Below are 12,170 nucleotides of genomic sequence, written 5' to 3' on the forward strand. Positions count from 1 at the left end.
TGACTTTGCTGAATCATCTGACACACATGGTATTATGCACACAGCATAGTGTTGTCAAGTCAATAAAGTCACTGAAGGACTCACTGGCGAAACCCAAGTCAAAATAAACCCACCCTAGCGTGCTTGACACAGGGAAATACTCATTCATTTATTATCCTTTAATATTATTTCACATGTGGATTCCACAAATATTCATTTATTATATTATAGTGTATTTAGGATATAAAACTAGCAAACCTGCATATTGCAACCCACCATGGCCATCTTAACAACATTATGGACCCCCCGGGTAAAGCAGTACACTGGGACCCCTACCTACACAACCACTCACAGGAATAAAAATGTAAATTATCGATAAAATTAAGTTTATATTTATTTGTACCTGCAACAAAATCAGTGTTTAAACATTGAATAAACATGCTGTACTACAGAGATTAGTCCACATAAACGTTTTTTATGAAACAAAATTATTATAAACTATGAATTATTTATTATTATTCAAGTGTTCAACACAAACAAACTCAAAAGTTCAAATTAAAAATAAGTCTTAGTAAAACTTTGTACATTTTTACATCTGATTGGTATTTAAGACTGCAAAGCAATCATCACCTTGGATAGGCTATAACTTCTGTTACTCAACTCTCTTTTAGTGTACTTACAAAACAAGAATATTTTTACTCACATTTCTGTTGTGCAAAAAGTTCAACGTGATTGTTTCAAAGAAGAAATCCTCTGTTTTTGAATCCTTTGTTACATATAAAGAAACAACAAAAAACATATCATAGTGCAACCTATCATGTTATTATAAGTAACTAAACATAAATATATTGTGCATTCTTGTATCATCAATAAGTGCTGCTGCGATTATTTCACTCCTTAAATACATAAACCAGGTACTTTCCTTTCTCTATACAAAATATACCTAGCGCCGTATTCCGCCTAGTGTTGCGTTGCTAAATCACTACTTTTGTTTAATATGGCGATTACTTTAAGACATTCACTCATCTCCCTATTTATAGCATACTTGCCAACTTTGGCAAGAGGTACTCCGGGAGATTGGGGGAGAGGTGGGCGTGTTGGGGGCAGAGCCTGACAGGCACGTCATTTGGCCCCGTCCCCTAAACGGTCATCACAGTTTCTGGCCAATTACAACACGCCCCCCGCCACTTTGATATAGAAGAATTTAATAACCAGGTGGTTGCCCTGCTCTCTCGGGATTCTGGGAGGACTCCAGAAATTCGGGAGTCTCCCAGAAAATCCAGGAGAGTAGGCAAATATGATATATAGGTGAGCAAAAGGTTTTGCAAACAGGCCAAACAAACAGAGAATATTATAAAATATAAAGATATAAAGATAGGCTATATGGGTTTAGAAAAACACATTGTACTGACTCACTTTCAATGATGTTTGGGTAATGAATCTGAATAACTCTCTGTAGCTAGGTGCAGGTGACATACATTGGAACTTTCATAGCAATGCCAATAGGTTCTGGAAATTAGGTTTTGTATTCAAGCCCACCCCTGCCCCCCCTAAAAGATATGTGAGTTATAAATAAACATAGTTCAGTAGTTCCCTTTTAAAATTCAAACTTTAGGTACTTTCCACGCTTCCAGTGAAAGCTCTCAGTTAGCTCTATTGGTAATGTGATTAGAATTTGGAATGTTAGCAGTAAGAATAAGAGTCTTTTCCATTAAATACGGTCATATTTCAGAGATGCAGTACAAAGGTATAAAAATTTGTTTTAACTGTACAACTGTACAACATATGAAGGCTTTTTTGCTGTATATCATTTTTTTTCTTTTTTTTACTTTTCAGGTAATATTACAAAAATCCCAGCTTTAACTTCACTAAAATAATAAACCAGAATGATTAAAAACAAACAAAACCAGTTAAAGCACAGCAGGTGCTAAACAAAAAAAAAAAGAACATTAAATGTTAAAAGTAAGTTATATTCTGAGTGACAAGAAAGGGTTAGCTCTCTGAAAACAATTTAAGGTTAGGGTAGAACTAAACCCATACCTGCCTACTCTCCCGGCTTAACATGTCATTAAGCTCCACCCCCTCCATTCAATCATTCAATGCTGTGAATTCCACTTTTTATAGTGGGGGCGGCGCCCTCCTCCTACCCCATGTCACCTGACTTCTCCCCCAGACCTCCCGGGGGGAAATCTTAAAAATGGCCATGTATGATTAAACCTGATAAATGCTATGTAGAGGAGGGTGAACTGTTGTACTAAATCAAGCAAGCTAAAATGCACTTACAATTTACTTACAATCACCTACATTAATGTCATTGTTTCATCCGGAGGGAACAGTTTGAATTGTAATACTGTTGTTTCACTGATTTAAGGTCCTCGAGTTATTGTATCCTATAACAGTAATACAACTTGAGGAAAAGCTGTTTAGTACAGTACAACTACTACAGAAAGAGATATATTTTTCAAGGTTATCAAACAGTACATGTAATATGTAATACCTCTTTGCTGTGTAGTGCAGTTGTATCTGACCTATTGGATAGTCAATTGACGAGACAGTGGAAGAATACTCTGAGAGACGAATGTGTGTCTAGAGACTGTGCATAATAATTCTGTAAACAAATTCTTTATAATTTATTTGCCACAAAATATGACCTGGCTGCACCCAGTATTTTCACCAACTGTGTTTGTGAACCCATCCACCTACCTCATCTACATTACACTCATTTGTGTGTGGGCTTCTCTTACCCACCTTAACCTGTATTACCCTGGGATGAGAAAATAACATAGCAGAAATTGCTATGAATGTTGAGTGCTCAGCCTCATTTGTCAATGTACTTGCTCAGCGACCCTTGAAGTACAGCAACTAAGAAATCGAATCCCCCCTTTACTTACCTTTCAATTGCCTTATTCTCCAATTACACCCTCTTCTTCTCATATTTTTTCTTATTTTCTTCTATTTTCTTGAACCTTCGATTGCTTCTCCGTTGCGTTGTGGCTCCTCCGAGGTGCACTCCTCACTGAAAATGCCGGGCATGATGACATCATGCCTGACATTCAGTGCGAGCGCAGCACGGAGGAGGGGAACAGGGAGGGAGCTGGATCCCCACCGCGTGACCGCAAATGGTAAGGTTTTTTGATTTTTTTGTTCCAGGATTATTTCTTCTTCTTCTTCTTACGATCCCTGCCTATGCCTGTGGGGGTCCCCGGGCACTTGCACTTGCCCATCATGCCCAATGGGAAAGACGGCCATGCAACCCATTAATTTAGGAAAAGGTCTCCATAATTTAAATCCTGATGGTTATTTATTACTCGGTTACTATTAACAAATTTGTTAAATGGTGATTAAGATTCATCACTTATTGTCTCTTCGCATCTAAAAATGGTCACACATAAAGCAGCTGTTTTAACAGTTTAGATCCCAACTGTGCAATATATAGACAAAATATTCTGGAATGTGATTGTCTATGGGTCGTAAAGGACGTAAACATCGATTTTGTGCGTACAATCTGCGTAACAGTCTACGTATGTCCAGAACCAGACCATAGAATGCAGTCACATTCAATTCAGCTTTGAGCGCAAAAGACACTTATTACTTCCTATGATTTCAGGGAGGGAGTAGGGCAGGGAAGGGGTGTATGCACATAGTCAATGTACAGTAAGGGCGTACCAATCTCGAGTGCAAGCAGCAGTATCCGATTCATGCTTTGGGCATCTCTCAGGTACTTGTTTTTCAGCTGTATCTCTTGCTCCAGCTGCAGGTCTAATCTAAGTACCGATTACTAATGATGATTGCTTAGTAGGCATGCTGTTACATGTGTTTGCAATCAGGAGCAACTTTAAAAATGTATTTTATGCACAGTACAGTAATGGCCAAAAGTTTTGAGAATGGCACAAGTATTGGTTTTGACAACGTTTGCTGCTTCAGTGTTTTTAGACCTTTTGGTCAGATGTTGCTATGGTATACTGAAGTCAAATTACAAGCATTTCATAAGTGTCAAAGGCTTTCATTAACAATTACATACAATTTATGCAAAGAGTCAATATTTGCAGTGTTGACCCTTGTTTTGAAGACCTCTGCAATTCGCCCTGGCATGCTGTCAATCAACTGCTGGGCCACATACTGACTGATGGCCGCCCATTCTTGCCTAATCAGTGTTTGAAGTTTGTCAGAATTTGTGGGTTTTTGTTTGTCCACCCGCCTCTTGAGGATTGACCACAAGTTCTGGGGAGTTTCCTGGTCATGGACCCAAAATGTCAATGTTTTGATCCCTGAACCTGGAAAAGGCATTGTGTGTCACCAAACTGTTCTTGGATGGTTGGGAGAAGTTGCTCTTGGAAGATGTTTTGGTACCATTCTTTATTCATGGCTGTGTTCTTAGGCAAAATTGTGAGTGAGCCCACTCCCTTGGCTGAGAAGCAACCCCACACATGAATGGTCTCAGGATGCTTTACTGTTGGTATGACACAGGACTGATGGTAGCACTCACCTTTCCTTTTCTAGACATGCATTTTTCCAGATGTCCCAAACAATCTGATAGGAGATTCATCAGAGAAAATGACTTTACCCCAGTCCTGAGGAGTCCAATCCCTGTACCTTTTTCAGAATATCAGTCTGTCACTGATGTTTGTCCTGGAGAGAAGTGGCTTCTTTGCTGTCCTTCTTGACACCAGGCCATTCTCCAAAAGTCTTCGTCTCACTGTGCGTCACTGTGCATACAGATGCACTCACATCTGCCTGCTGCCATTCCTGAGCAAGCTCTGCAATGGTGGTGCCCCGATCCCGCAGTTGAATCATCTTTAGCAAGCAGTCCTTGGATGCCCTGAAGCCTTCTTCACAACTATTGAACATCTCTCCTTGAAGTTCTAGATGATCCGATAAATGGTTGATTTAGGTACAATCTTACTAGCAACAATATACTTGCATGTGAAGCCCTTTTTGTGCAAAGCAGTTAGCATGTGTTTCCTTGCAGATAACAATGGTTAACAGCGGAAAAACAATGATTTCAAGCACCACCCTCCTTTTAAAGCTTCTGATCTGTTATTCTAACTCAATTAGCATAACAGAGTGATCTCCAGCCTTGTCCTCGTCAACATTCTCACCTGTGTTAACAAGAGAATCACTGACCTGATGTCAGCTGGACCTTTTGTGGCAGGGCTGAAATGCAGTGGTAATTTTGTTTTAGGGATAAAGTTTATTGTCATTGCAAAGAGGGACTTTGAAATTAATTGCAATTCATCTGATCACTCTTAATGACATTCTGGAGTATATGTAAATTGCCATCATAAAACTGTGGCAGCAGACTTTTTGAAAAATAATATTTGTGTAATTCTCAAAACCATGACTGTAGTCATTAAGAACATTCTGATAAATGTATTTCATTGGAAAAAACAATAAAAAACAAAACTTTTGTTTTATTTTTGAATGTTTTAACATTAATGCCTTTATTATTAACAGGTTACATTAATTATTTTTCTATGCATTCCTTTGTGATTTTTTTATTCCACATATGTATTGGACGTATCCTGCAATGTCTTGTCTAGTAGAGCAGAGCAGACCTACACCAGTGTTCATCACCACACGTGTCTTCACATCCATTCCTTGTTGAATTCGAGTGTACATGTACCCGATTTACTTGTGTACTAAAACAAATGCATATTGTTTGCATGCCTTGATGAATCAAACCCTATATGAGGAAACTGTAAATTTAATAGATGTATAATCAAGATTATTCGCCAAAATAGATTGTTTGAATTGATCATTTGTATTTGTGGTTCACATAGCGCAGAATCAGAATCTTACATGTAACAAAATGTTCATGGCGGCTACAAAGGCAGCTACTGTCATACACTGAGATTACAGCCTCTTACACTTTTGCAGGATGTCCTTAAAACAAGGTAGATAACAAGTATGCAGATAAGCTCGATAATGATATCCTTATCACACATTCACCATTGTTCTTTTATTTCATTGCAGCAGCTACAACTTTTGATCGGAAGAAATCTGACTACAAAGACATTGAGAGTAAATTTTCACTTCGGACACCAGAAGAACCAGAGGATGATACTTGTTATCTTATCCCTGGCCAAGAGCAAACTGTAGGAGAGTGCAATTTTAACCATACAAGCAAAACCTTTGTAGTAATCCATGGATGGACGGTAAGGTCCTATAGAATATAAATTGCACATATTCTCACTTGTTAAATGAAAACGATGGAAAAAATGCACACCTGATATGACAAGCAGATGGAGCACATTGCTTCTAGACAAATGGAATGATGGAGTGCATGTCACTCTATGCATCACTCTCACTGCTGAAGCCTAACTGTGTCGTATTTTCACTGACAAACCGAGAAGTGGGCAGATTTAGTGTGGCACAAACAAGTGCCTTGACCACAGCTTGGAAGCTGCTTCATCACACCATTTGTCCATATGGAATAGGCTTCATCTGTATATCTTAAACAACATATAGTAAATAAAAAACATGTCAATTGAATTTATTCAACAGAATAGATAAATGATTGCTGAAAAAGTTCTAAAATCATACACAAAGATTGTGTCTTAAATAGGAGCACAAAACATTTTTTCTTCTACTCTTATGATATTTAAAGGTTAACTACATTGTACCTTTCTGTTTAAACAAAGTCTCTGACATATGTTCTAAGCCAGCAAAGTTACTTTATGGAATTGGCGGTACTATATCTTTGATGTCAGTAAAGATAAGGAAATACAAGAAACTGCTGTATCACAGTTCCATTGTATTGAGAAGATAACAAATCTTATTCATTATATTCCAAAACGAACAAGCATGATCATAAATTGCAGCACACTGTATATTTTTCACATTCTGGAGTAACTATAACTTGTAGCAAATTTTCCCATACTGGCTGCATATGTGGAAATTCCATGCCATACTGTACATTATAGGGACATTACAGATATTTCAAGTCTATATGACCATATATTTTATGCAGGGCGCAGAAATCCAAGCTGATTTCTAGTATATAAAATAATTTACAATAGAGGATACATTATTCCTTAGAAGTTTTTCTAACAAACGCTGAAGTGATGGGATCTGAAATCACTGATTTATAGCGACCACATGAGAACACACTGTTTATGCAGATATTATTTACAGGGGTTTATACATTTATTATAAACACTTCTGTTTTATATAGGGGAAAAGTTAATTATAAGTGATTACAACTAACCCACACCAAAAAAACCCCCAAAGGATTATTGCATGACTATTATTAGTTTCAGCACACATCATCAGCAGTAATACTGTATGTAGAATTTAAAGTTTACTTTGTAAGGTTATATTAGTTACTGCTCTGGTGGGCAGATGTACCTTCTGACACATTACAATATTTGTGTTTTCTTTAGCCTACCACCTTATTCTATCCTTTGCTTTACCAGTTCCCACAAACATATATTGCATCCTATCATTTTCCTCTCTGCTTCTATATCTTTCATGCCTTCCATTATATATTCTCATCCATTCACATACCTATTGTAAATATGAGCATACAATACAAGCGCGCCCTTGGGAAGGGTTTTCTATTGCTCAGAAACCCCAACTACACCACCTACATCACCTTCACTACTTATTAGCCTTATGCATTTTTGCATACATGAGGTTAATCTGGCTTGGAGAAGACCCCACACAATCAATGTCAATGACCAGCAGCAGGGGGCACCCTGAAGTTTGAGCACAACACTTAAATCATTTGATACCACAGTATGTTCATACTTGCCAACATTGAGTTTTTGTCTCCCAGGAGGGGGCATAGTGGGAGAGTGGGAGTGGGTGGGTCCTGGCAAATTGCATAATTTTAGCCCCACCACCCACAATGAAGGGTCTTTTTGTTGCAGCGGCATGGACAAAGTAACGCAATTCAATAGCGTCATTGAGTTTCCCATCCTGCCCATTTCAGTAGGAAGTGGGCAGGATGTGGGAGAATTGCCTGTTATCCTGGGAATGGGCAAGTGTGAGTATGCATATTTTTTGCCTGAGCAGCATATGGGGCAGGTAAGGGATAAGGAAGATGAAAGGATTGAAGCACCTGTAAAATGTGAAATGCTGAATTTCTTTAACATGTCATTTACTTGATCCCTAAATGTCAGCTCATATTACTCTTTAATTCCAGATGCACTAAATCAGTATGACAATTTGTTTCAAGTCCGCACTTACCCTAAAAGTGGCTAAATATAGGAAAATGAAAGATCGCAAGTAAAATATTCCTATTATTCAGAAAGATGCAAAATGGAGGGAATGCAATAGAGGAAAGCTCAGGAATTATATTATATATGTATTATTTTGCTGAATAGTAGCCTATTCTATGAAACAAACTTCCATGAAACGTAGAAAGAGCAGTAACAGAATTTAAACGTACCTGAGATAAACACTGTAGTATTCTGAGAATAGACTATTAGCTATTAATAAGTAGTGGGGTGCAGTGAAGCATGAGAAGGGTCAATGTAGCAGGATGGCAATGGCAAATGAGAGAGCGAGGGGTCAATGAGGCATGGGAAGGGCTTATGAGGAATGGCAATGAGAGATACATAAAGGGGCAGTCAGGGTGGCAATGAAAAGGAACAATACATACATTTAGAAATCATGTGCTTGCCAATGCAATAGGAGAAGAGGAGTTATATGTACTGTAATCTCTTTGATTACAGTACATATTTCGACTTTTTTCCTGTATTTACACTTAACTCTCTCACATCACCACGCCTGTCTTGCCTCACCTTAGCCTCAGACTTCTTTCGTTATCTAGCTCACCCAACTCACCTCTATTCCAATCAACATTAAGCTGTTTAGGTCCAGTAGTTCCATTCCCACATTTCATTCCTCTCTTCTCCACCCTATCAACCCTTCTCAACTTTACTTTCATCAGGGCATAACAGTTGACATAGTTTAGCCAGTTGCTCTTCACATTACTGACACAATGTTATGCCTGTTGGAAATATAGCCTCACAAGGTTTTATTGCTTGTGATAAGATGATATGGTTGTCCTGTGTGCTGATATAATATCTGTCTTCTCTGCTTTGTGTGCTGGTTTCCCGTAAACTCTTTTAACCTTTCTCTCAAATCCTTTTCTCTCTTTTTTAAATGAAGATCATAAACAGTTAAGTGAATAAGTATAACAACCAAGTTATGAAAGTCTCTTAAGAGATTTGTCAAACAAGACAACAGCCAAGTGTGGCAGTAATAGAACACTTGTGAAATATACAGCATGTGCTTTGTGAGCCTGGGAAGAAAAATTGTCTGGAAATATATTAGACATGTTGGCTGAGAGCCTCGTGCTTCTCATTGCAGCAAATTAATTAATGGTGCCAGATAGAGCATACAAATTCTAACAATACCTAAAATGAGAAGTTATTTTACAAAGAATGTACTGATAAGCACAACAATGTTTAATAAGTCTGCACTAGGAATTTATTGGCATGCAATCTATAGAGCTGCCAGTGTGGAAAGACACATTCTGAGAGTTATGTACTAACATTGCTGAAAGGTAACATGTGCATTTAATCAATAAAAAACAATCAGCAATTAGGTTTTAACTGTCTAGTAGAAGTTAGATAATAAAATCAAATGTCCAAATTATTGCTACAGTTTTAGCGTAGATTTGCACATTTCAACAATCTTAGTAAATAGTTCTCAACGTTGCATTACTTGCAAAACACACACAATGTGCGTTATAATCACATTGGTTTTTTTAAACCAGCATACTGTAGGTTTGGGTTTTCAACTATTGAGGATTTGTTAAGTAGTGGAAGTGTATATATATATGTGTAAGTCATTTTATTTATTTATTTTGTTATCTATATTTATTCTGTTACCTGAATTAGCAGCATCTAGTAATTGCAGTCACTTATACAGAGGCTGAACAAAATTAAGTATTGGAGTTCACCTATTACTGTCAATAATAGGAGTTGATTATTTCTGATAGAATACTTGTTGATGTTTTAGCTTTGGTGAAGTAGATTACATGTGCTTGGCTCAATTCTACACATTGGGAGTATTTTATGAATAGACAGTCCATTACACTGCATTACATTAGAGTGCCTTTTGCACCATTTAAGCCTTTCCTTTAACCAGCCCATAAATATTTAATTATTATCATTAGGTCTCCAAGTTTTTGCTCACCCATTAGTTAAATGGCCCAAATTAGTTACAATTAACAGTTAAGCTTTGATTGGCCACATACTCACAAAACAAAAATCACCTTGTTTCTAATGAGGTCATTTACATGACAGTCAATTCTGTGAGATTGAAATTGCATTTCTAGTGATTCAGGTGAAGCCGCACACACCGAACAAAGTCATCAGTGTTCACTATCCCAAACAGTTGCAGACTGCAGCTTACATTTACAGTAGGCTCTTTTCAGGCACCTTAATTGTCTCAAATAGGAAATGCAAATATGTTTTACATGAATTTCCAAATAGGGTCTTTTGCTGGGTAGTCAGTACAGCTGTTTTATGCTTCATTGGCACACAAGGCTTGCCCATGCTATTGTACATGAGGCTAGTGCATGATGTATTTCCCATATCGTACTGTATAAAATATATTAACTACATTTTATGGTTTTTAAAAGTGCTCAATACCAGTTTATTTTATTATATTTTACCTTTTACCTTTGCTTAATTTTTCTGTATGGTTTTCAAACGTCTATGCTACTATTCTATGTATTATTTTCTAGGTAACTGGCATGTATGAGAGTTGGATTCCCAAGCTAGTAGATGCTCTATACAGAAGAGAGCCAGATTCCAATGTTGTTGTGGTAGATTGGCTGACTCGAGCACAACAGCATTACCCAGTGTCAGCTGCTTATACTCAACTGGTAGGACAGGATGTTGCAAGTTTCATTGATTGGATGGAAGTAAGTACAGACTGGGGGAGTCAGAGAGAGTGCAATAAATAACGAAAGTGAGAGAAGAAGGGGGGAATTGAGCAAATGAATTAAAAATTATCCTTAATTTATTATTAATACTGAATGATATGTTGATTAGTCAGTAAATTGACTCCCACCGGCACACCTGGCATACAGATAATAATGAAGTGGTGTCTATTTAAATAATAGAAAATATGTAAGAATGCCTGGGATTCCTGATCTTTGTGTACCATTACCATTCAGACATTGGAATGCACTTAGGATGCTTCTATGATTAATGAAATATTATTACAATTGCTTTATTCAGAATGAAGGGCTTTTAGTGTTCTTTATTTTATTACGCGAACCATTTAAGTATAATAAATCAAACATCAATATTCTTAATAGGAAAAGTTAAATTATCCAGTGGACAACATTCATATATTGGGATACAGCCTTGGTGCTCATGCAGCAGGAGTTGCTGGGAATCTGACTAACAACAAAGTTAACAGGATAACAGGTAAGATTTGTGAAAATGTAAAGCGTATAGTTGTAGCACCAGTTCCTCAAGAAGATATATTGTATTCTGAAAAAAGAAGCTATATTTTGTGTGAGTACTGCACAAACAAATTACTGATATTGATGTTAGAATGTGACCAACCCAAAAAGTGCCAAAATGGGCTCAGCGGCGAAGGGGTTAATAAAAAAAACTATTTTTTTTAATGTTGGCACTTCCGGTGAGAGGGCATTAGCATTTGGAAGGCAGCGACGGTACTTATACCACAGCTGTCCATGATAAATAGACTTCCCCATGCGATACCTCAAGTCTTTTTCAGCTAGGGGGTTTTGATAAACAGGAAAAATGTCAGATCAGCTAAAACAAGCAGTGATCTAATGGTTTTCTCCTATTGATAAATAGAACCCTATATCTTCTAGGATTAAAGCACCTAGGTTGCTTTTACTACATAGGTAAACTGTAATTAGTAATAAGTTTTAATATTTCTTGCTGCATCTTCATTTTTGCAAACCAGCAAATAATGAAGGAGGGGTGTTGGGTAGAGGAACATGAGCATTTAATATACTAATTAAGGTAGTGTCAGCTATAAATACAGCCTTGTAAATCGCACATAGCACTGCAATCTTTAATTACACGATACATAGAATTGTAACATCTGTAGTTAGGTGGTAAAGAAAGGTGAAGCTTTAATGAAATGTGCTGCAACATAGCTTTTGCTGGGATCTTCTATGGAAACCACACAAGTAATAACAACCAAATAATCTCCTAAACATTTTAAATACATCTATTGCAGCCCTGAAG

The 12,170-nt window shown here is 37.3% G+C and overlaps 1 protein-coding gene across 1 annotated transcript in view; it reads left to right on the forward strand.

The window, feature by feature from the left end:
• Nucleotides 1-12,170, forward strand: part of LPL (lipoprotein lipase) — a 31,098-nt gene that overhangs the window by 7,378 nt on the left and 11,550 nt on the right. Inside the window, exons 2-4 of the mRNA XM_075204589.1 lie at nucleotides 5,953-6,134; nucleotides 10,682-10,861; nucleotides 11,261-11,372. Of these exons, the coding sequence (XP_075060690.1) occupies nucleotides 5,953-6,134; nucleotides 10,682-10,861; nucleotides 11,261-11,372 (474 nt within the window). The remainder of the gene's footprint in view (nucleotides 1-5,952; nucleotides 6,135-10,681; nucleotides 10,862-11,260; nucleotides 11,373-12,170) is intronic.

This window comes from Mixophyes fleayi, chromosome 1 (assembly GCF_038048845.1).
Source record: "Mixophyes fleayi isolate aMixFle1 chromosome 1, aMixFle1.hap1, whole genome shotgun sequence".
NCBI classification, from domain to species: domain Eukaryota; kingdom Metazoa; phylum Chordata; class Amphibia; order Anura; family Limnodynastidae; genus Mixophyes; species Mixophyes fleayi.